Here is a 26841-nt window from a genome sequence, read left to right on the forward strand (position 1 = left end):
ATGTAAAACTTTAAAGATTGAGATTATTTGTTTTTATGTTTGCTTTTGTCTAATCTCGAGTTGAAAACTTATCAAGTAGAAGCAAATTCTTATCATCAATGCTTGTTTAATGATTGGGGAAACTAAACAGCTGATTGTACTAAGCCAAACTATACCCACTAACCGTAAGAATTATCAATATTTCTAGATTTTTGCGCAATACAGGGCCTTTTATTAATTTCTAATAAAATGTCTTAAATTAACGTTAGTTCTTGCAATTAGCGACAACCTATATCAGTTTAGAAAACAATAAAACAAAATGTTAAAAATCGACTAAATTACTAAACGTTGAAGAACTGACAGCATGACAGCGGGACATCACTCACTATAGAATCACTAGTTGTCGTTGCGAGAATCGTTGCGAAGCGTTTGCTGCGACTGCGTCTGAGATAAATTGCGAATTTCCTGTAATTCCCGCAACCCTACGCAAAATATTAACGTTTTAACTAGTATTCACATAGTTATTATATAAATGGCAGACAAGAAAGGTATTTATGCAGTTGATTTATTATTTTCTTTGTTCTTTTCTTATAATACGTTTTGACATGAGTAACGTCACGGCAGGGCCTTGAAGTACAAGTTTTCGCTATTATAACAATGATTTAATCCCCGGACGCTAGATTAATGCGTCGGACGGGGGTTATTTAGCTTCAGTTCAGATGTAATATTGATAGAAAAATGTTGCGCGGTAGATCGATACTCGCGATAAATTCAAGATGGTTGACCACCCTTATGATTCGCGAGGCGGGATCTATTTTGTTCTAATTTTAGGTCCATTCATTAGTAGAACTGATTCATGAGCCCTCGTTATTGCGGCTGCAGTTGGCTTTTCACTTCACATTGATATAGGAGCCGTAATTTGGCGTGTAAGACGAACATCTGTTCAGAAGTTGTACATTTTACATTGTAAATGTACCTGCCACGGTACGCGGCACGGGTGTAGCAGGATGTTGACCTGGGGTTGTGAATCGATAGTGGATCGTGTATATTTGATCTGCAGCTGACCTGTCTGGAAGTAGGTCAGCAGTTTATACAACTGTATCATGGTAATTATTCAGTCAGCACATCTGCATAGCTAATTATTGTAGCTTGTGTGAGTGGCTCACATCACTGCAGGCTACTCAACATCATTATGTAAAGTGAAGCAGACAGTGAGGAATGTATCTCATTTAGTACATTTCCTCTTTGAAAGTTATTTAGCTGACTACCTCCTTATTAGAAAAAAAAACTAGAGAATACTGGTTCAATATATACCTAATGTATTACTTCTTTAGTTTTATTTTAATGCTGAAGTGATTAATAGATTTCAATAAAGGAAATAGTGACCCACATTAAAGTGACTTTAGACTTTTATTACAAAATGGCAAAAATCTTTCTAGATTTTTCTTAATCTGTTGAGTAAAATCTTAAATTAGCTTGTTGATCTCAAATTGAGAAACATGCTCAGGTCAAACAACTCATAACTTACAACATGCATAAATAATTATTTACTGAACATTTTAATGTGTGCCTTCAATATAATATTTAAGATATATTAGTATACAACCTTGGTGGCGTTACAAATGTCAAAACAAGCGTCCAAACTCCATATAATAAGCTTTAGTAGTTCCATTAAATATACAAATACTGTGTATATTACAAAAGACACGGGTTGTATGCAGAAATACATATTGTGTCAAATAAAAATATATTTTAAAATTTAAGGCCTAAGGTTGGCTACACACTGAGTTAAACTGTCTTAAGATTGAACTTGGCAAATGTTGGTACCAGCATTGGTCACCAACGTTGGATAGCACAGAGAAATCTCATCCTTACTGTTGATGTTAACGTAATAAAGCAAATAAGACTGAACATTGGTTATCCATCATGTTATTGACACTGGTATAGTTGGAGATCAAAGTACCCGACCATATTATTTTTGAGATGCCTTATTCTAGCTTTTTGACTTCTGCTTCTTTTGATTTTGATTGATCTCCAGCCACACTGGCCACGATTGGCATTAAGACCTATAACTATCAGAGTAATGACACAGTAAGGGTGAGATTGTCCCTGGTGAGAGCGCGAGACAGTTGACTCTTGCGTGGCTCATGAGACAAGATGATAATACAAAGTTACCCGCACCCTCCCACTCCCAGCCGCCGCCCCCCCTCTACAGGAGCCGCGAGTCCGCCGGCGCAGTCGCCGCGCGCCAGTCGACTAATCGCTATCATGTAATGAAATCATATAGAATTTTTCTTTCTTTATTTTTCTTTTTTTTTTGGAAACATAGTTAAAGAGAGACAAATATATGATATGTGCGTATCGGAGTGTGGGCGATCGTATGTGTTATTAATTCGATTGTAACCCATTTGTGGGCTTGGCTGCTATAATATCAAAAAACCATCAAATACCAAATTATCCTATACAAAAAAAAGGCTGGTATTGATGAAATAAAACCTCGTTATCCTTGATCTTGCATTCAAATACTAATGAAATGTCACAAATGTGTCACTCTTCTGTAAATATTGAACTTGAAATGGGTAATTTAAAAAAAATGACCTTGAAGAAAATTATAGCAGCCAAGTCACTATTATGTTTTTCTATACAAATCTCACAAGTATTTATGTTTAAATGTATATTTTTTGCTTTTAAATGTTCTTGTAGAATTAGTGAGTGTTCTCCGGATCACGAACCCTGCGGGACTGTGATGAAGCTAATTGGTTGGCTGTACAGTAGACTCTGGCTTGATACTATTTGTATAGTGTTATGAAAAAGTCCTGGGTTTGTGGTTACAAAAAAAAAAACATAAATACTCGTCAGGTTTCTTAGCCACTCAAGCGTTCGCGTGCGACACCTGTCAACGCCTTGTACGTTCACGCGCTCGATCTGTGTTGAACCGCGTCGAGCGCGCCATGCCGTTACCGATTTAAAGTGTATTTTCTAGCAAACTATTGCAGCTATAGCAAAGTAAAATATACCAGTATAAAGCTGAATTATTAGGGAATCAAAATATGTACTAATTAAAGTACAGAAATTAATCACAAATGCATAAAAAAAAGTTGAACTTAACAGAACGGGCTAAATTCAAGTAAAATATTTGTTTTAACAAGTTTTAACTAAACGTTATTTAACTTTTTTCATTGATTTATACTCATTATTAAACTAGATTAAATAAGCTTTTTTTTGATACCAATATTATATATACTTGGAATGAACAGTGTAGCACATTAAACCAAAACAAACAAGGCATTCCCGCAGCAATCTGTTATCGCCTCGGATGACGAAATGACGATAAAAACGTTAAATCCTAACTATTTCCGTTTCTTTTTTCCGCATAATTTTTTTATACGTTAATTATGACCTATTCTCTTAATTACAAGAAGAATTTTATTAAAATATAGAACATTTCACACAAAAACTTAACGAAAAACTGGCACACAAAGGCAGTTTTCGCATGTCGACTTTATTTAAACGTAAAGACAACCTATCAAATTTTGGATTGATAGCACTTATTAATATTTTGAAAGAATGAATCTTGAGGATTATTTTAATATATAACACTAATACAGTAGGATGATAAATAAATAAATAATTAAATTTTAAATGCAGAGTTCCTAAACACTTCACAAAACTTGACACACAGTTTGTAAACAATTATTTTTTATATTTTTGCTGTACCTGGCATACTGTTTTACCGACCCATAGATGCGTTATTTAATACAGATCCATCTAGCGTAACATTCGTAAAGCTCTTTGAAACTTGTCATAGATAAAAATTCGTTTAAAGTGAACAAGTCAAAGAGGCTGCTATAGTCGCCCGGACGCTTAACGCCAAAAATTTTTGGGCGACTATAGTCGCCCGGACGCTTGAGTGGTTAGTTAACCATGTCTTAAAAAAATAAGTTGTTCTAAGTCATAGAGTTCTGTCTAATTGATAAAAAAAGATTTTATTCCAATTTCTTGGCATCAAGATGGGACTCTTTCTTTTAAAATATGTGTCTTAGCTAACTGTTATTTTTCTTTGATTTCTTTCTGAATATTTAGTTCACAGCTTATTTTTTTATTGTTTTAACACATTAATTTTAAGTTGAAATAATTACTGGTGGCAAAAATTTCTAAAATCCCTTCCTTTTTCTATTTCTGTAAATTGCATAAATTAATATAAAATTGTTTAGTGAACCAGTAATTATTGTTGCTAGTTTTGTGCACCTGATATAACAATGAGGCAATTTTAACAAGATTTTTGATACAAATAAATATAGAAAAAATAATTAATTGCTCCATGAGTTATAGAAGCTTCCCTATTGATTGTTTTTTAACTGATCTAATAGGGATGTCTTGTGTTTGTTTTATTTTCATTTTTCTTTATTTAGATTAAGCTAACTTTTTAGCATTAATGTTTATCGAAAATTAATGACGAATAAAATTAAAAACAATTTCTTAAAAAAAAAACAACATACGATTTTTTATTACCTATACTTAGAAAAATATTAAGGTCTATTAAAAACCCGTCATTTATTTTCTTTTTGTTCTGGATTCTTAAAATTTTGGAATCTAGTGACAATTGGCACAAAAAGCTAGCTATTTTTGTTACTGACATACAGATTCGACTTTTACTCATAATTTTTTTAAAGAATAAAATCTCATTTATATTTAAAAAATAGATTAAAAAAGTAAAAGTCGTGTCTATTACTGTTTAAGGTCGTGTGTCTAATACTAACCGAATGCAATGCAAAATAGTAACAATAAAATGACAAATAAAATAAAATTTGATTTTTTACAATTTACAAGTCATTTTTACAATTTTGCAATGTCAATGTTTGCAAATGTATGTTTGTAAACATTTTTTATGTAAGGTGGTGGTGAAATTGGCATTTCATTTACAATAAAGTAAAAAAATAAGATTTTCAAAATGTTAATGCCAATTTGTCTAGTTGTATGTTTAATTTACACAATGTTTAACTGACGTTTTAGATTATGTATCTTTTTCATAGTGGTACATTATCTAAAATGTGACGTTCAATCCTTACCGAGATTTACTATGTTTTTTTAGTTAATTATTAATTAATTAATTGAGTGAAAGGAAAGGATTTTAGGTCAACACTGTCTCAATTATGTTAACAGGAATGACACATTGTTAGTGCGTGTGTGAATAGATGTAAGTTGACAGGTACATACCACCAAAAAAAAACCTTCAAAACCATTTATTTTTGTTTAAATTCTCTTGGAGTTAAAAATACATGGAGCTAAATAATTTTCAGCGATACTGATTAATGTCTCTGGTGATGTGTACTTGTGGAAGCTGGCTGCAGCATGCTCGAGTGCTGCAGCCAGCCATGCATGCAACATAAGCTTACGAAGGACAGGGAAGTATGCCAGTTGTGAGGGCGCTAGAACTGGACGGGTAGACACACCACACCCACAGACTTAATAATCCAACACCATACTATAGGATCCACATTTTTTACAATTTTTATTTTATTCTTTTTCTCAAACTTCTTTTTGGTCTTCTCTATGTCGGTTCTTTCGAGTCTTTTACAGGGATCCGGATGTTCAAATGATTTTTATTAACTAAATTTATTCACAGCAGTCATAAACGTGCGATTTCCAGTTTGTTGTTATATCTGTGGAGATATAGCAGTAAACTCCCTGCTTGTTGCAATTCAATAATAAATTAAGCTTTTACAATATTTGACAGTATTTTGTGTCGGCCATATTGAAAAGTTTGCAGTTTTGTCACAAGAACTTATTCTTAACATTAAAATGGAAGGCATTCTTTTCGGTATCGGTTTATAATTTAGTAATTAATGTTTAGGTGAAGGATGCTACCAGGTTTTTTGTGGTTTGCCAACATCCATGAATATGAACATTTTGCTGTTTTTGACTTAGCAGCTGATTTTTGTTCTGTTAGCGCATGCGCCGTGTTATGTTTGTGTGCGCTTCCGAATGATTTAGATTTATCGTTTGATGTTTTACTGTTGCTAGTTAATAGTTTTTTAAATGCATTTTTTACTAATTAAGTAGGTGTATAAGTTTTTTTTAAGTAGTCTTGTTGTTTGTTGTTGCATGTTTAAGAATTGTTAGATTTTTGTGTTGTCACCTCGCATGTTTCTGTGTCCTTCAATGCACTCATATCATAGCTCTTTATACTTTGTTTTTGCTTTTCCTGCATCGAAATGCTTTTAGATTTGAACAGCAAAATATCGTATATGAACGTGTTAAAAATCAACAAAAAATCTTGGTACACTTGTTGAATAGTTAGTAACTGAATAGAAAATGAATATATTTTTTTATTTCAAGGAATGTTCACATCGTGTATACACATTTGGTCGTCAATTTGGCGATCAATATTTGTGACTCTGAACTTAGAGGAATTTTCATATTAAAATGAAAATAAATGCTTAACTTAAAGCAATCTTAAAAGCGATTAATATTTGTCTCGGTAGTGCATTGTCATGTAATTACCTGAGACAGGTTTGACCTCAAAGTTCAAGGTCATATTATAAATAAATAATTGTACTTTTTAAACGGTTCCTTACTCGTGTGATGATTGTTTTGTTATTTAAGAATTTTCTTCATGACAAACGTTTGGATGGTCACACTAGCTTCTGTGCACTAAGCTTGATATTTAATATTTACTGATTATATGGAAACCACTAAACTGGCGTCACTTTATAATTTATTTATCAATTATTTTGAAACGAGTGTCCTTCATTTACAAAAATGATGGGCATTCGACTGGTAAATTCTTGTGTTTTTTTTTCTCTATAAGTTCATATAATCAGTCCAGCTAGGGTGACCATTAAAAATAAGGAATGCATTGTAAATAACTAATTTGGCAGGCTTTCAGCACTCACAAACCGTGTTGAAACATTAACTCGGCCTACCAAATTTATTGTATTTTAATCTTCGCAACGGAAATTTAAATACGTTTTTGTTCAAAAAAAGTATTTATATTTGTCGAAACGAAGTGTTGTCACCACATTGAGGAGTCTTTCAAAATGTGTTTTTTTTTTGTTGAAAATTTTGGAGGGCTCCGTCTTGTGGTAACGCGTTGTATGGGCATCGCTTGTCGTTAACACTGACGTTAGTGAATATTGCGTGGCTGAAATTATATCAAAATAAAACTAAAAATATCTACTTTAAATATTGTGTCGTAATGAAAATTAATTCGCTGAAAATCCTTGAGAGAATGAAATATTTCACCCACGTTCTGGTCCTGCTAAAAATATTGCTATAGTATATTTCAAAACAATTGTCTCATTTTCACATTCCTCAGTAGATATGTAAAAACGAGACAAAAATATTTTTTTTACTTGATTTTTACACCACAATTTTTTGAACTGGTCACACTAAATGTTATAGCAGTATACAAGTAGCATGGCAACACTGCGTCAAGCGTGAATGCTCGGGCTTGGGTTGCGGCGCCCCGCACAAACCGCGCCCCACTCGCTCACACCGTCACATCACTACCAAAAAGCGGGTATTTTAACAAACAACCGTCAAAACTTAAATTCCGTACATTAAACTGCCCAAAACACTATCCGTCGTACCACAAAAACTTTTAAACGTCTCTTGAACAATTGTCTAAAAAAATGTCAAGATTATGACATTGAAATCCGTTTTGCAACCACACTTTTTTTTGACAAGTCTTCAACAGATGTTTAAGTTTTTGTATTAAGGCAAGGTAGTAAGGGTATTTTAATAAACAAACGAATATCGAACTGTCAAAAATTTGAATGTGGAACTGTCATGTCAGAGAATGTTGAACTACCCAAAAACAAAAGACGATTTGTGGTATATTAGAACACGATATGCGGTGTTCGGTCAGTAGTGATGAGCGGTGCTCGCGAGTGGGACGCGCGTGGCGAGCGCGGGGCGGCGTGACAGCGTGGCGTTGTTGCAGTGACGCCGCCGCTGGGCGCGTACCCACAGCCGCAGCCGCCGCAGGGGCCTTTCCTGCCGGCGCCGCCGCACCAAGCCGCGCCGCAGTATGGAGGTTAGTCTTATGTGTTAACTAGAGGGAGAACTGATTTGTTTTCAGGAAAATCTTGTCATCATGTGTTTGTCTTGTCATGTGTTTGCCTAGGAAAACACATGGCACAAAGCTTTTGCTATATGATGAAGCCATAACTTAACAGAGAGCTTGCCTGGAACATGTTCTATACCAATGACATTTATGACAGATCTTAAACAAATCTTTGTGAAGCAATCGCATAAAATACATTCAAAATCCTTTAAGGTACGTAAAGGATTATTGATGTCCTCCTAGCCGATTTTTGGCGGTGGCTGTTCTCATGTAAGGAGATTAGCCAACTACGCAGGCCATATTATAGTGCACACGCATTTGCTTGGACACAGGTGCACTCACTATTCCTTCACTCTCATAGCGCGATGGGACGGCAATCTGACACGACCGGAGAGAGATCAGGCACAGGACCGGCATTTACGTGCTCTAAGGATATTTCACCCACAAACCTGCCATCACAATTTTCCATAACACTCTCATTACCACAGTGGCGGGCGGGTCTCCGTACGGCGTGACGTTCGGGGGCGCGGGCGCGGGCGCGGGCGGAGTGTACGCGCCGCCGCCCTACGAGCAGCTGCAGCACCACCAGGCTATACCGGCGCTGAGCCAGCAGCTGCCTGTGAGTATACATATTAATTTTATCTAGATAAAGGCCCAGTTGTCGGCGAAGTGTCAGTTAGTTACGTGGTAGATAATGCTGTTTGCCGGATAAAGGTTTATTGCTATCCGAGCCCTGTGAAACAGTCAGATAAGCTCCTGACAGGCTATCAGAGACTTTTATCAGTAATGGTGAGACTGGCCATCATAAGTCCAATGTGGCAAAGCTTAGTGTCAGTTTACACAAAGCTATAAGTTTCCTACTGCATGGTTACTACATAAGAGGAATTGTAATACCGACTGCCGCCAAAGAAGTATTTTGTGGTAACTGATTAATGGAAATAGAAAACTAAGCTCAAACCTGATGGTGAATACAAGGAGTTTGAAATCAACAAAACGCCAGAGGCGTTATCAATCATAACATTTTTTTATACTATTTAAAATGTTTGTACATCAAATTCTGCATGACTTAACCCGCAATCTAGTCAATTCAACAGTTTTATACCTCTAGAAGCGAGATATCTCACCTTAATAATGTTTCTTAACTTAACGATGTTCTATAATACCCCTTGACTTATGACTGTCGTTTACACAGATGTACAGTCCAGCAGCAGCGATGTACGCGGCGGCGGCCGGCTACCCGGGCTACATCGGCTACCCCGTGCAGTACTACCCGTACTACCCCACCGCCGTGCAGCCCTCCATACAGCCGCTGCGGCCCACTATTATGATTCCTGTGAGTAAACTAGCTATTTTTGATCAATAGATATTTCCATTGACTAGGAATCTTTAAGTTAAATAGAAAAACGGATTACAGTGTTAGTTAAATGGGCTTATTTGTTTTTGTTCCGATTTCTTTGGAAGAAGGTGCCTTACAGTTATTATTTAAGTAGAATTTAGTCAATCAATATCAACGTCTAGTATATACGTCTGTATGTGATGATGCTTATTTCAATCTTGAAATTGTGTAGCACCTTAATAACTTTCACTATTTGTGACTTATCCAAAGCTTTCAACACTGTTAATTACAGGAGACCAGAGTCGATGGTATAGACATATTTCAACATCCACATGATTTCATCAAAAGCACTAGTTATACAAATCTACTTTAAGTTCACCAGCAAACATGATTTATTACGACTATCAGAATTACATAATTGTATATATTTATTGCCATTCCTACACGAGAGTGCCACAAGGCACAATCCTAAGCCCACTGTATAATATCTTATGTTCGTACAGAACGGCTTCGAGGCGGGCGGTCGGTTCGAGGGCCTGGCGCAGACGCTGCTGCCGCCCGCGCCGCCCGGCGTGCCGCCCAGTCCCGCGCATCTCGCCGCCATACAGCCGCACCAAGTGCTGTGAGTTTATTTTACTTAATTTTATTTATCTGCTTTAGTTTTGTATTATATCCCTCTACTTAATACATGGAGAAATAAATCCAGTGTAATAACTATGCTTAATGCATAATAAAAAAAATCTATAATGTACCTTCAGGTCATCATCTACCTAGCCTTATCTACTTACCTACTACTATCTACCTCAACCTTACCTTACTTTATCTATATCTAACCTTATCTACTACTATATTGGGGTTATCACTATTTTGGGGTAGGTTTCCAGTGTTACAATTGAGTACTACCAGTTTTTTGCATGGAGCAACTGCCTATTTGACCTGAACTAACCTATTCGGGAAACCTGGTAGTCGTTACTCGATGATAAGATTGGTTGTCAGACTTTCTGGCATCTGTCTACTCGTAACGACTTCCAAATGTTTAAATGACAGCCGCGAACTACAATTTATAGTGCCTTCCGAAACACGGAGGAACTCGTCATGACAAGATGGTCACCCTCCCACTGATGGACCTGCCTCGCAAAACATTGCTTAGCGTTATGAATGATCACTCGACCCATATGGTTACGTAGCTACAACTCCTCCAAGATACATATCTAACGAAATTCAAGTTAAAGTGGTATACTTACCATATTTCTGCCTGTCAAAATTAGCAAAGATTTCATAAAACATGTTCTTGATTCCAGTTGGCGCTAGACAAGGCATCGATCGCCACCGACGTCGGAGCCCCGCACTAAGTTTGATGCCTTACCTTAGCGAGTGAACCAGTTTACTATAACTAGCTCATTCCCTAAGCTTACAGCTGAAGTTCAGGCGACTGATACAGGTAACTTGTAGGTAATAGCTGGGAATATATATGGGATGGATTGTGTCAATGGGTCTAAGAATATTTTAATGTTTCAATAGTAAATGTGATTCTGTGACTTGTAAAATTATTATTCAACATTTTTGAAATGTAATAAGGCCCAAGTTCGTCGGCAATATAAACGTTAGTTTTCGTAAAACAACTATTTAACTATGTGTTTTCAATTCATCTCAAAGTAAACAGTTGTTTTTAAAAAAAAATGGGTCTTAGACAGTTAAATAGTAAAAAGTTAATACCTTAGTGATCATTTCAAAAAAGCAATGTATAAATCTTATGAATACATTAATATAATGTAATTTCGTCGAATCAGTCGCCTGTTTGAAAAGCTGTTTTCCAAATTTTTGGAAAAAAACTACTGTTTGTAACAGTACTTTATTTTTCCAATACAAAAGTGTATTTTAAAATCTCACACTCACACAGACATTTCATATATTTGTAAAGACATGCTATCATTGTGTTGTTACATACATAAGTATATGCAATGTTTGTGTGCGTTGAAGACAATAGTGGTAAGGAAATATACGAAAATAAATACTTGGACTGTTGAAAAGACCAATCATTCATCATATTTGGGTATTTAAAAAGCATGATTTTTCTCAATTGACTTAAAATACTGTAGCCACATTTTTTGTTCCATATTTCTAAAATGAATTATTAATACTTTAATTGTTAAATACTCTGTTATGTTTAAATTAATTCTCTACTCAGTGATTTGAAACTTCGGTAAATTCTGTCTGTATATTTCCTACCACAATTGCCACAAAATTAATATCAATATATAGTACTATATATCGGTATATATTATGAGTGCGAGTGAAGACGTCGGTAGTGTAACACGTTATTCTGTCTGTGATGTCACGGGCGATACCCGCGTTATCCACACACACTACACAACCTTAAAACAATCAATATAAGGTCCAAAATAAAAAAAAATATCATCCAAAAAAACAAATTGACGAACACCGAAAAATGGACTCTAAAATCAGTGAAATAGAATCCAAAATAGTATTATTATCATCGTGATTTAAAAGTATTTTATAAGTGCCAAGTCCAGTTAAAAAGATCTGTCGATATTTTAAATTTAGAATTTTATTTTAATGCTCTCTAATTTAGGTTTAGTTTTGAAAATGCTGGCATGGAAGTTTTTTTTTTAATGGAGTTAGTTTCGTGGTCTCCGGCGCTAGATGGCGCTGTAGTCGTGATTTCGTCAGTAGTGTGTGTGTTACCGCGGGCGGCGCACGTGTAGCAGCCGCCGGCTGTCGCAACGCTATAGTATTAAATCGCCGGGCAACTCCGGACACATGAGTAAGACTAGTTTAGATGCGTCGACGGCTTTCAATAATAATAATATCAAAAATTTGAGGAAAATTGCCATCAGAAATGATATATTTTGTCCATATTTTAAGTGTCAGTCGAATAAATTAATGAATTATATATCAATTTAATAAAGTTTTTAATAGTAATCGAGTTAAAAAGTCAGTTTCCCCCTTCAGGGGTAACGCACAAAATTATATAATTAAACAATATGAGTCGTCGACGTATTAGTTATTATAAATAAATAAAAAATATAAGCAAAGCGGTTGTGCGTGACGCGAGTGAGATGTGTGAGCGGGACAGACATACTTCTGTTAGTTACGTTGTGTTTAGGGCGTTGGAGGGTAGTAACGAAATATATATCAAAAAGTTACTAAAATTATTATAGACTAGCGTAAGGAAATATATAATGTACTACAGAACTAGCCTTTGAAATTTGCACAGGATTGCCGAATATATTTTCAATGAAGCGACTGCCATTTTTATCATGATTTTGTTTTGTTATTTATTTTTGTTACAACTTATCACAAATCTTCGCTAAATATTGTCTCAAACAGATGAAATATGGAAGTTTTTAAATATATGTATATGATTGTTACAAGCTTTTTCGGTTCCCTGCCCACGTCCCTGCGAACGCAGCGCAATGATATTATATGTATATTTCAGCATGAAAGGCATTATTGTAAGCCAATCGCGTCTGATTGGTCCGTCGACTGCCAGTTTTCATACATGGCAACACTCAACACGTGTTGCCAGCTCACAAAAGTCATAAAAAAGATAGTATTTTTGAAAATACTAAATCAAAATATTCTTTAAAATATTTTTACTATACAATGCCAAATAGTTACTGGCGACATTGTGTTCAGTGTTGCTATTTATGAAAAAAATAACCGTTAGTTGTATTATTCCAATATTTTAGAGGTTGCATGCATGTGATTCTTAAGAAACGGGCTTTACAAGAATCTCACTTAGTATAGTCTATGGATTACCAGTTTATATAATTTCGTACAAACTGGTACATTTCTATGGATTTTAATATCACTTGGAGAAAGTGAGGAATCTCTTACAAATGTTATTTTCTACAACTTTAAGTTGTTCTGTCATATATTTGCTTTAAGTTACACATTTAGACTGCTCACGAATCTATGAAATCTTTCTCAAGTTAAATAGAAGATATTACTAAAATTTATATACAATTCCAAACTTTTTTTCATAATGTATTAGGCCATTTTTAAAGTAGGTGCATATGTAATGAACCAAAATGGAATAACTGCTCTTTAACCGTATACAAAAAACGGTTCGGTATGTTATCATGAATTAAATATGTACCGAAACTATTATATTCCGTTAGAATATATCATACAAAAATATACGAAAATCTAACTTGACAGTCTTAACATAGAATTCAGTGATTATTTTCCCGAAAATAATGTTATGAAGTTCAAATGATGAATTTGAAAAGCATTTTTATGCGATTTTATTGCCAGTTAGAGTTTTCTTTAAGTCATTTATATAATTTTGAGTCTGACAACTTACTGCTTTTCCGATATGTTAAAAAAACTTGATCCAAAACGGTTTCGTGTAAAATATATAGAAACCAGTAGTGCAGCTGCGGCCGACATGCCGTGATTGCATGAATGTGCGGTTGGCACCAAAAACGTACCTTAACTTATACCTAAAGCAAAAACAGAATTGTCAAATTTCACAGTTTAAAACTACCAAGTTGTTAGACCTTACTACTGAACACAGAAATTCATTTTTCGCCTTATAAACTTATTATAATTTACGTGAGATTCCAGAGCCAATAAGATATTTGTGTGAGGGCGATCCGACCACACTCGTCCTACCGTAGTCTTGCCTTACCTTTAGAACAAGTTTGTCTGTAGATTATAAGACTTAAAGTCTGTACTGCATATCTTTTTTAGGCACTAAAAATAACTATAGACAAGATTTATTCCCAATTTGGTCAAGGGCAGTGTTGGTCGCCTCGCCCCAAACAAAGTTTGCCCAGCAGTGGGCAAGTAAGATCTTTTTGTACTAGTTTATATATTGAACCTTTTTGATTATATTGCATTTTTTTTGTTGATCAAATCATGTTGTTGTAAGAGTGATTTGTGGGAGTCATTTGTATGTTAAACTAATTTGTTAGTGATTATATTCAAAACAAGAAAAAAAATATTTTGCGGTGTTTATAGTAAATAAGACTACAAGTTTATCACAAAATTGACAAAAGCAATGAAATTATTTATACAAAAATCCGCCTTGAAACAGCAGTTTATTTATTATAAATGGTATAATCACTAACATTTTAGCGATGGAGGGTACCCACGAGGTAGATAATCCCATATAAGAGGGACCAGTGGAAAACGCACTAAGGACCGATGACGTCACAGCCCCCGTCGGCAATGGTGACGTCAGTCTTGTGCTTGACTGCCTGATTGATCGAAATTTAATTATTTAGTTATACAAAACCCAATTTCAAAAAAGCATAAAATACCTGAATAACAGCAAGAGATATCGTCTTTTCATTTCGTGTGTGCATTTTTTTTCTATTATTTTTTTTTACTAAATATACTGCGAAATGTGTTGGCGGTATTTCGTGTTGGTTCGAACTAAAGTTGATTTATTTTTGTTCGTTTTGTAGCAGTTTTTTTGTTTGTTATGTTGATGATAAAACTGTTATATTACAATAACTTTTGTGTCCATAGCATATGTTTAAGATGACAGTGTTATTTCTAAAAAACAACTATTTACGTTCAGATTTGAAAAAATATAACTTTTTGAAATGTTCAAAATGTGAAAAGGTTGTCTTTTTTCAAATATCTGTAATTTGTATTAACGAGTCACTTAGATAAATGTTATATTTACTGTTTTAAGAACAACTCAACTTTAGTTATTACGATGCCACAAAACTATAGTTCTTATAACTTTTTGCTAGAAAATTATATATTTCAACTAAAGATGATTTGAAACATTTTCTATTTAAAAAAATACAACTAAAATGGATTATTTATATTCGTAATTGATTGAAAGTATTGATAATTTTAAGTAACCAAAAGAAACTTGGCTATTTTAAGAAAATACAGATTCAACTAACAATGAAGTCTTTTCTAATACAATTTTCTTGTAATGAGTTATAAGTCGATAATAATATGAAACTTTGTAGTGAATATTGATAGTCATGCAGGCATCTATATAGTCTTACTAAAAGTAATAATAGTTTAACTAATAAATTATATTCACCATAAAGTTTCATTAACTTTGTATGCAGTTTTAACGTTAAATTTTTTGTTCTAAACACTGCATGCGTTTGCGACTTTGCGTTTAAAAGTCGCAGCGACTTGTCGGGTACATAGTAAGTGAAAGTGGGTTTTGCTCAAAGTGTGGATCTAGACTAGCGAGTCACGTGCAATATATAGCATAATTATTATTTTGTTTCCAATAAAACTATTAAAAATCGATTTTTGTGTTTTTGTCTTTACTCCATTTCGACATAATCTAAAACGAAATCCAAATCAATTTATCCGTTTAAGAGCTATGGTGCCGACAAATACAATGGTGTCAAAAATGCTGGAGACAGACTGGAGAAGACCTAAGTCCATTGAGTTAGGCCCAATTCGTCATTTTAGTGATTTGGCATCCATAAAAAACGTGTCCCGATTTGTCATTCCATAAAATATTTTATTTTGCTTAGTCCCAATTGGTCATCCGTACTTTATTTTGTAAAAAGTACTGTCAACAAGAAAAGCTTTACAATATTGTGTAATGTTTTTTTAATTATTTATGTTGGTTATGTTTTTTTCCGAATATGGCAAGACGCTATTAATAAAATCGCGATTTCAACGGCGTCACACAACGCACGACCAAAACCAAGATACCAGGGTCGCATAAATCGGATGAGTAATATACCAATCATCGAGTGTCCATGGAACTGCCCACCATGTACTAGGACCGCATAACTTACAGGAGTATAGCAGTCAAGAGTGTCAGGATTTTACATTTTATATACTAATTGTAGATAAATATACCAATTTACACCATGTCGATGAATTGTATTTTATGTATATCAACCAATTTTTTGAAAATCCCGGTATAACTTATTTTATATATAAAATCAGGTAATAAAACAGAAGCCTTTCGTTTTCTAGAAAGAGACAAAATATAGAAGAAGGGGCAAAGTATGGTCCGGTTTCTATTGTTTTGTGTAAGTAACTATTTACTATTATCGGTATTAGCAAAAAAACATGTGGTGCAGATGCATTATTAGTTGGTTGTTAAGCGCCCTTGAATGTGAGTTCGTAAAAATGAATACCGAAAAAACAGTAAATAGCACAATTTGTGACCAAAACATAAGCACTATACATAAATAAAATAAATATATTTTCTTAATTGTGTATGGATAGTAAGAACAAGAAGTTTAAGAAGATAATTGAACTGAAATGTTCTGTTTATACCTACGAACAAGGTCCAATTAAAAAAGCACTGCAGTATGTGCAACACAACTGCTGACTAGATTCAAATTATTTTTGTTAATTAAATTTTATATTTATTTTCTTGTTTGTGAATATTTTTATGTATACAATCTCTTTGCTAGTTATGGGCTCCTGGTACTTTTGTTACCGGTACAAAAAGTATCGAGTCACATTTTCGGGTTTATAAAATGCTCTATGTTGTCTTCACCTGTGTTTTATTCTACATTTTATTATATGTAGGTATACAATCTCTTTGCTAGTTATGGGCTCCTGGTACTTTTGTTACCGGTACAAAAAGTATCGAGTCACATTTTCGGGTTTATAAAATGCCCTATGTTGTCTTCACCTGTGTTTTATTCTACATTTTATTATATGTAGGTATTACCCGTGCCGATAAAGAATGGGATTAGAAATCGCGACAGCTGTATTTACCTCTCGCTCATACACTAAGAATGGGATTAGAAATCGCGACAGCTGTATTTACCTCTCGCTCATACACTAAGAATGGGATTAGAAATCGCGACAGCTGTATTTACCTCTCGCTCATACACTAAGAATGGGATTAGAAATCGCGACAGCTGTATTTACCTCTCGCTCATACACTAAGAATGGGATTAGAAATCGCGACAGCTGTATTTACCTCTCGCTCATACACTAAGAATGGGATTAGAAATCGCGACAGTTGTATTTACCTCTCGCTCATACACTAAGAATGGGATTAGAAATCGCGACAGCTGTATTTACCTCTCGCTCATACACTAAGAATGGGATTAGAAATCGCGACAGTTGTATTTACCTCTCGCTCATACACTAAGAATGGGATTAGAAATCGCGACAGCTGTATTTACCTCTCGCTCATACACTAAGAATGGGATTAGAAATCGCGACAGCTGTATTTACCTCTCGCTCATACACTAAGAATGGGATTAGAAATCGCGACAGCTGTATTTACCTCTCGCTCATACACTAAGAATGGGATTAGAAATCGCGACAGCTGTATTTACCTCTCGCTCATACACTATAGCACATGAGCGAGAGTTGAATACAGCTGTCGCGATTTCTAATCCCATTCTTTATCGGCACGGGTTGTATACAATCTCTTTGCTAGTTATGGGCTCCTGGTACTTTTGTTACCGGTACAAAAAGTATCGAGTCACATTTTCGGGTTTATAAAATGCTCTATGTTGTCTTCACCTGTGTTTTGTTCTACATTTTATTATATTTATATGAGAGCTATTTAAACCTCTACCTACATCGAAGTGTTTCATTTAAAATTTCTTCTAACACTTTTATTTCTGACGGTACTCTGATACGTGAAATTTTATGCGGGTGACGAATCGGAACTCAAAATTTAAATATTAAATTATTTATTTTGCTCGAATGACCAATCGGGATTTGGAGTATGGAAAAAATAGCTGGTGACCAATCGGTACTAATGACAAATTGGGAATAACTCAGTCCATTGACAACGTTAACCTTTTTTTTTAAACAGCTGTTGCCATGAGATTTTCACGTACAATTTTTAAAAGAAAACATTTGTTTTAAGAAAAACGAGCCTTCATGCTGTTAGCGAAATAATATTTGGATGAGGAGGAACAGCCTAGTCAATCTTAACAAAAAATCGCACAGGCTAATTTTGGTGGAGAGATATATTCAGAATCTTAGGTACTCTGGATTCATGTGGACTTTTAGTATATTAATTATTTATAATACTGACCACCAAAATTAGCTCTTTGTGAATTTGTGTCATTTGAACACCATTTTTATAGTTATCGATTAATAAGAATATATTTAGTGAGTGTGACGTTTCAGTTATAAAAGTATTTGGAAATAAAACAAGACCAAACTAACAACAATACCATTTATTTGGTTATACAGATTTTTACATATAGCAACAATAATAGGATAGTTTTACTAATTTTGTCTCACATTATAAGTGATCAAAAAGTGAACAGTATATTGCCTCTAAACGCTAAACCTTTCGAAACTCTAGTATATACTATATCTATTATATATTCATACATATTATGAACACAAATTATATAACGGAAGACATTTTGGAAGACTTCAAAGTATATATTTTATTATACGTGATATTATTTTGACATTGAAAATATATTTCCATTCCTATAATATACTTATGAACTATATAAATTGGAAGCACTGAGATTCGGTTGTTTATTTTAGAGTATAATCCAAAGAGTACTACTTTGCTAGCGTACTGCCACCTGGTATCAAGAAGAAGAATTAATTTACTGAAGAATACAGCGTGCTTACAAACAATCTTGCTAAATTGTTATTCATAACTTATTACAAGTTTTTTAAGAAGTAAACTGTTTAATTTTGCTGAATTAGTATGTAGAGAATACTTTCAAAAACCTGTGCATCAGAAGCACTTACAACACTCACGCACTACATATTTACACATTATTAATTTTATAATTTGACGGATAGTATCAATTTTCAATTTCAAACTAAGATTTCTCAAACATCTGCTATTGGCTGCTAGATATAAGTCCTAACATACAATTCCTGCTCAACAAACAAAACATTTATTTATCTAATTTATACTCGAACACCAATTAATACTTATTTTACTCCATCTTCGCGTAAACGAAGATTTTTCTCCCGCAAATCCTATTCTACTCTTTCTATTGTCATCGTCACATCGTATTTTTTACTATATTTACATACTTATCTTATTCTAAGATTTACTATTTACTAAACAAATAAAAGAGTAATAGGACTTTAACAAAGGTATAGGATAGGATATAGGTACATGAATCACATAATAATAGTAATTACGTGTTGAGTATGACTCAACTGAATACTAACAATTGAAATTAGTAAATGTGAATTAAATTCAATATAACGTATTAAAGAATTTACCAAAATTAACACTTAATCTAACTTACATCTAAACATCGAAACACGTACGTCTAACACTGATAAAATGAATAAATATAATTTATTGCGTATTACACATGAAATTATTCATCTTAACATTATTTTTAAAGCGCCATCTAGCGGCGAAAAGCTTCAACTTTTGTTTAAGCTATTCGTCAAAAGATGGCGCTATGCGTTTATTTAAAAAATATTTTTTATTATTGTCTCCGAGACATGCCTTTGGCGTTAACTAAAAATATTTTAATTTTTCAATAAGCACCCGAAAAGCTGTAACTACACTGCGCTTTACAACATATAAAAATTTAATAATACTCGTTAATTGGCAAAACGGGAGATATGTTTTGTATAAGGGCGCGCCTACACTGATCATTCGACAATGAGCTTTTACTTTATGGCAATGGACATATTTAGAGCAATTTTAATAAACCTTAATCCTCTGAATTCGTTAATTTCTTCATACTTAACTATCGCTTGTAAAATCACATGACCAAATGATCTGAGTGAAGACGCGCCAAGTGATTTTGATATCAATATATATTTTTATATGTATACATATCAATTTGACACTTAACATACACTTTAAATATTGTGAAATAAAATTCGACAAATCTAAAAATATGTTTATAACGTATATCTACCATTCACTTCACACGCTAGGCGCACTTACACTCACCAAAACAAATATATTTACCTACTTGTATAGCTTTTAACAGAAATAATTTCCTATATATAGTTTTAATGTATACCAACCATTGCCTTTTAATATGTTTAGGCTCAGTTACATAGCTCGTTTTAAATGTAACATAAGCAATATATAAATAAATAATTACATACCTACTAGACATTTACAGTCGTTCGTCAAAACTCACAGATGCATTAAGATTGCCTCACTTACACACACACACTCACAAATCTCATAACTATTCAACAAAAATAATCTACATTCATCGCACATTCATCTGGCCAATTTGAGCTTTTTAATCCCATCTAAATATTATTTATTACTTATTTCTATTTGAAAATATATTCTCATTGTCAATATATTTAATTTCGATAATGGATAAATATTTTAAATATATATTTATATAAGTATATTATATGCGAAGGGAACGGCCAACATTCAATAAATATATTTATTTTATATTAATTAATTACGAAGAGACGGCTCGTTATAATCTCTTAAACAAATTATATTATGATTTTTATATTTTGGAAGACTGTGGACCGCTATTTAGAGGAGTCATTCAATACACGAAAACTTTAAGGATATTATTGTTATTTAAAATACATCTGATTAAAGTAGGATCAAGCAAGGTTCAACTATTACATATTTAAAAGATAAAAAACGTGTCGTTGTTGATTTACTAAAAAGTATTCTAAATTCTATAACGACTTATCATCAAGACTTGTCGCTTAGCTAATCAAATGAGAAATTACCGAATATAATCCTAAACGATTACTAAAATTAATCTATGAACTTTAAATTACTTATTCCAACGAACAAGACACACTCGGCCATAAAAATTCACTCAAAAACCAATCAATTCCGTTTGTTTTGTAAAAGTACGACAACAAAAATACTCAATGTTAGTAAAACTACGTGAAACTTAGTTCAGCTACTCGTCAAGAGATGGCGTTAGTGAAGCGTGTAGTTAAGTTATCAATGAGTGAACGTTATTTCTCCTCTCACACCTACGACTGAGCATATTTTACAGCAGAAAACATCTAGATAAATAATACACTAGATCATTCGATACATTTACGTAACATATGTATTATTTAAATTTAAAAGTAGGTGTAATGACGGCAGTTTCCTCATTTAAAAAACAGTTTTTGATCAACATGAAACATGAATTATTAACATCGAAGTTTTATATACTATTGGGAGAAATATTTAACACCTAGAGAATAAACAATCAACCTTTTTACACTCCTCATTAATCCCAAACCTGTAAATTTTCCGTCCAAAATCATCCTTTCTAAGTTAAGAAAAACCAGCCGTCACCACCCACCCGCTACAATTAAAGCTTGTAACATTTAGTCGACGACAATGTCCTGACCGAGACGGTCCATCTCTGCCAGCATGAAGTCGACGTCCTTCTCGGTGACGGCTGCTGAGGAGATGATGCTGCGGAAGAAGTTGGGGCGGCGGTCGTCAGGCTGGTAGCCAACCATGAGCGTGCCAGATTGCATCATCTTGCCTTTCAGTTTGGCGCAAACCTGTAACGAGATTTTAGTGAATTGGTATAGGTAGGTTAATCAAATGTTACTATTTACGAACTATTAGTACCTACCTATGAGTAGCTTTTCCTATAAGGTTGGGAAATTATGATAATGTACTCTGTAAATGGGTCTACTTTTCTTAATAGGCGTAGTAACTAAAGAAATGCGAAAAAAAACTGGCTTTAATTAAGTACCTATTTTTAAACTAAATGAATGAATTCTTTCTAGTAATGGTGGAATAACCATTGACCAGAGAGAGTTACAGTTTAGCAAAGTGTATTCCTCAAAATCTCTAGAGGAGATCAAAATAACTAAGAAAGTGTTAAAAATTCCAAAAGTTCATATCGTCACTTGCTCAATTTTGAACGATCCGAATTGAGAAATTCCTACTTTTTGGGAAGTCGTTTAAAAATCTCAAATCAGTGTTGATAGCCACGTTTGTCTACCTTCACAGCCTATCGAACTTCTTACCTTGCCAAGTTTGATCTCCTTGTGCGCATCATGCGGTATGCCCCGCAGCTGCTTGGGCAGGTACCAGAAGGACACGTTCACCATCTCGGGCTCGAGGATGAGGTGGAACTTGTCGGGCTGCTCCTTGATGCGCCGCACCTGGTACTCCGCCAGCTCCATCAGGCGGTCCATGTGGCGCTCGAAGCCGGAGGTGCCCTGGGAGTGGTACACAGTAAATAAACCACGATATTTCAAATTCAAAATTACCTACAATTCTTATTGTGTAGCTCAATAATGTGTTTTTTTTTTCAAATTGTCCAGTAGTTCAAATAAACAAACTCTTCAGCTTTGTATTGTTACTAGCTGTTTCTCGTGATTTTTCTTACGTCCTATGGGAACATCTTACCGTGCTCGGATAAAATATAGCCTATATGTTATCGAGAGGGGTGTATCTTCCCAACAATGTCAGTTTTCAATCATTCCAGCAGTTACGGAGCCTTTAGGGTATAAACAAATAAATGTTTCGTCTTTAAAATGATATTATTGTAGAAATTGTATCATTTTCTTTTAATTTCAGCTGCATACGTACTGCTGTATACATTAAATAAAAGACAGGTAAAAAGTACCCTTAATTCCCCAGTGACCTACAGCACGTACCTTCCCGCGCCACTGCAGCCACAGCTTGAAGATGTCGTTGTGTCTGCCGCACTGGATGACCTTGTCTCCCGTGTCGTACTTGGGGTCGTAGATCTTGTCCGTCATGAACAGGTACTCCGCTGACATCGCGTTGCAGTTCAGCAGGATACCCTGGCGGAGAAGATGGATTTGAAGAATTTTGGATGTGTAAGAGAAAATAAGAATTCGCCAATATAACATTAAACTTGAGGTCTAGTACATATAAGTATTAAAAATATCTTTATAATATACATATTTAAACAATTAAATAAATAGATTATTTCGGTTGAAAACGCCTCCTTTTCAGAGCGTAGACACTAAATTGTCCACATTAAATACCGTTTTTTTCGGGCCAAACGTTGGGAACGTTGGTATCGAATCATATCAACACAGGGCTGTTTTGTCTTAAAAGAAAGCCATCAGTATGGAGCTTATGCCTAGCAGTGCAATTAACTGTCTCAGGATTCATGATCAGCAGATATTTAAATCACAACTCAATAAAACCTTTCTTATTACATTTAAACTTGGACACCTCCATATATTTACACTCCAAAATCCATTTTACATAAACACACACCCGCTATCAAAACCCCCTTTTTCAAAACCACGACAGAGATAAAGTCAACTTCTCAAATCTATGTTTGTTCAGCACCTTTCAGTTTGTGCATCGGCCTGCAGATGGCGTATCTGTCGCGCGCACTTGTTTGTGTGAATTTATATGCTAAGCAGTTGAACCCTACCCTTGTGTATGGGAGTTTATGAAGGAGGACATATTGTAGTGTGGTGATTTATGGTGTGGACTTATGAAAAGCAGTGTTAAATGCTAATTGTTGTAGTGTAATTTTATATTACTGTAAGCTTGTAATTTAAAATGCAATGTCAGCGACAATATAAACGTCCATTTATTCTTAAAACGACAGTTTGTTTTGAAACTTTCTATATAATATATTATTTATTTAATTGCAATATTTATATCAATTAAAAAAAAGTGAAACTTAATTCATTGTAAAAAGTTGTTCTAGGAAAACGGAAAACTGACGTTTAATATTTGTTGGTGAACTTGAGCCTCACTCAGACATCGATGTACTTTAACGTTAATCTAAGGTTATTTGAAGCTGTCCAAAACTTTACAGAATTTTAAAATAGTTTTACTAAACTGGCTTTTCGTATAACGTCTCTAGTATGACTTATATTTAGGTACAAAGAATAAACAAACACTCACAAACACAGTTTAAAAATCAATGCACGTTATTGTCTCTTCCATGCAACACTTGACTAGGTATAATATCTTCAAGCCAAGCGACTGTCGACTCTATTCCTTTATAATAATAAGTGGCTGCGGCCGTCACAACAATATGCTTCATGATAAATTCCTCCGGACCCCGCCTCTGTGGCATTTTGTGGTTAGTGATGTGACTATGTCGATATCGATATTTATTATAAAGTATCGATATTTTGTAAGGTACATAATTACAAAAAATATTATACGTAAATCATATGTTGTTAGATTCAAAGAAGTGTGTGAAAAATATTGTTACATTAGTAGTTTAAGGTAAACGATAAAATCATCCTCTGCTTAGCCTTTTCCTAACTGTGTTGCGATCGGCTTCCATTCTTACCAGATACGATACAGCTTAGTACCAATGTTTGTAAGTATGTAAATAATATAACTCATATAAGCAGAATAGTACTGAGAACTATTTTAGTCCAGATTTTTCTGTCGTCTCCTAAGAATTCTAAAGAACAAAATGAAGACTAAACATACCCAATTGTTGGGGTACCTCATAACTTGAACAATGTAGGTAAATACCAATACTGTTTACATAACATAATACCACTTTAATTTTACCGTCTACCTACCTGACAAACCACAACCCGAAACCTCTAACCAAACTCAACATTTATCGATAAAACCGCGAGCACATCCCTACTCACAGCGCTGAGGGCGCAAACATTTAATGAAATTTCTCTTTGCGACACTTGCTAACATATGTTGCCAATTTCGAACAACCCTTATTACTGTGCCACACAAAAAAACAGCTTTATTTCATAAGGCATAAGTTCCAAATTCCCTTGTGGTTAAATGTTATTAAATTTTCTGCCAGAGTTATGGTTTGGTGTACAAAGGATATTAAACTTTGTTACAGAGGTGGAAAGTTGAAATTGTTTTGTTATGTGAAACAATGTTCAGAAATTCCTGTTGAAGTTGTACGAATTATGAATTGCCTAATTTGTTTTTCTGTTAACCAAAAAGGTATTATTGTCAATTTTGTTGTCATTTCACTACACATTATAAATTAAATAATATTAAGCTACTAGCTTCCGCTTGCTGTGTGTGTGTTGATAAAAAGTAGCCTATGTGTTAATCCAGCGTATCACTTATCTACACATAAATTTTCAACCAAATCGGTCCAGCCGTTTTTGCGTGAAAGCATAACAAACGTACATCCATACATTCTCACAAACTTTCACATTTATAAAATCACAAATCATCAGTAGGATAGGATTTATAATATCAGTAGGATCTATTGAGGACTAAGTTAACCGAGAACATAAGCGCCTGTTTCATAAAAGAACTTTTTATTATAAAAAGTAAACAATTGTTTTAATAAAAACGATCGTTTATCTTGTCAATGAACCTGGGCATAATAAGCAACTTCAACTTTATATTGATGTAGGTATATTAATCACCAAAAGCGTTGCGCACGTCAGAAGCACAGAAACTCGTAAAACAACCATTAAACGCACTCGCGTCTGCAAATAATGACTACTTGTATTAATGTTTCGATTAAAATAAACATTTCTGCAATGGCTACTTTCAAGTACTTTCATAATTTTCTGACTTTTGCTCAACTCATATAACAATTGAGATATAAAATACCTGTAGGACTTACACATTAGATTTTAGATGATTAGTTTTTCAAAAATATGCTTATTTTTTTTAAAACATTGGGGTTTTGGAACAGAATTACACATGAAATGCAATACATGTGGCATTTAACCTATTCACTTGAAAAAGAAGAATATCCTAAAACGGTTATCTATCATCATCATATCGTTTATTGCATTCCATAATGTACATTAGGTGGAGAATATAAAATGTTTGTCACAATTATGGACCCAGAGTATATAAAGGTGTGATATGAAAATTGAGTGTATTACTGACCTCATACTTGAAGTGCACGGTGGAGCACTGCAGCAGAGTGCCCATCAACTTGTGCGGGTTCCACGTCACCGAGTCCGCCCTGTAACATGACATTCTTATACTATTCGTTCAATTTTAAAGTAAACTTAATCTATATTTACATACAAAATAAGCTTCAAACTAATAATGGGCGTCGAAAAATTGGTCCTCAACGCTGTCACCTGGCAATGTACCCAAAAGAAGTTTTGGTCAAATATTACCAGTAGGTATTTCTAATACAAAACTTGTTAACGATTTTAGATAAAATATAGTAGGTAAAGGCTAGCTTCCACCACGTGACGTATACATATGTATCTTCTAGTGTGCTCGTTCTACCAAACAATAAGGAATTGCGGGTGAACATTTCTAAATATCCGCGAAATTGACGACACGTGTAAACATTGTTTCAATCTTTTATAGGTTAAGTTAAATCTTACTATAAGTTAAGGGTATTTTGCAACAATTAAAATTAGATCAACGGAAAATCAATTTTCTTTATATTTATTATATCCTACATGCCTCAGATTTTACACCCGCTATAACTTGCAAAACTTTTTCTAACACCCTTATTTTTAAAATCTCAAAGCACGCAATTGATAAACCACACTCACACACACCACACTGCGTAATCTACCCTCTAATTCTAACACAATTATTATGTAAATTAAATGTAAAATTCAATGTTGATTTTTGACAAAACCAAGGTTATTAGTCAGTCGGGGTGACATCGGGTAATTTGCATAATGCGGTAAT

At 34.1% G+C, this 26841-nt stretch overlaps 2 protein-coding genes across 3 annotated transcripts in view; one reads left to right on the forward strand and one right to left on the reverse strand.

Annotated features, from left to right (window-relative positions):
• The first annotated feature begins 349 nt into the window (after positions 1–349).
• Positions 350–15638, forward strand: LOC110376174 (DAZ-associated protein 2). Its single transcript, XM_049845525.2, has 6 exons — positions 350–527; positions 7925–8017; positions 8536–8666; positions 9240–9380; positions 9887–10005; positions 10685–15638. Exons 1-6 carry the CDS (start codon positions 512–514, stop codon positions 10692–10694), a joined length of 510 nt encoding a protein of 169 aa, XP_049701482.1. The 5' UTR covers positions 350–511; the 3' UTR covers positions 10695–15638.
• A 2858-nt stretch (positions 15639–18496) lies between these two features.
• Positions 18497–26841, reverse strand: part of LOC110376183 (glutamate decarboxylase) — a 39087-nt gene continuing 30742 nt past the window's right edge. For both annotated transcript variants that reach the window (XM_064042124.1, XM_064042123.1), the window contains 4 exons: positions 26071–26149; positions 22887–23036; positions 22251–22445; positions 18497–21776 (listed from right to left, as the gene is read on the reverse strand). In XM_064042124.1, coding sequence (XP_063898194.1) covers positions 21594–21776; positions 22251–22445; positions 22887–23036; positions 26071–26149 — 607 coding nt within the window. In that variant the 3' untranslated portion in view covers positions 18497–21593. The remainder of the gene's footprint in view (positions 21777–22250; positions 22446–22886; positions 23037–26070; positions 26150–26841) is intronic.

Source organism: Helicoverpa armigera, chromosome 27 (assembly GCF_030705265.1).
Source record: "Helicoverpa armigera isolate CAAS_96S chromosome 27, ASM3070526v1, whole genome shotgun sequence".
Taxonomy (NCBI): Eukaryota; Metazoa; Arthropoda; class Insecta; order Lepidoptera; family Noctuidae; genus Helicoverpa; species Helicoverpa armigera.

Excerpts from the sequence above, each read along its gene's own strand:
- LOC110376174 (XM_049845525.2), top strand. Across the intron at positions 8,018-8,535 it reads AGCCGCGCCGCAGTATGGAG|TGGCGGGCGGGTCTCCGTAC; the intron begins GTTAGTCTTATG and ends TCATTACCACAG. Across the intron at positions 8,667-9,239 it reads CGCTGAGCCAGCAGCTGCCT|ATGTACAGTCCAGCAGCAGC; the intron begins GTGAGTATACAT and ends TCGTTTACACAG.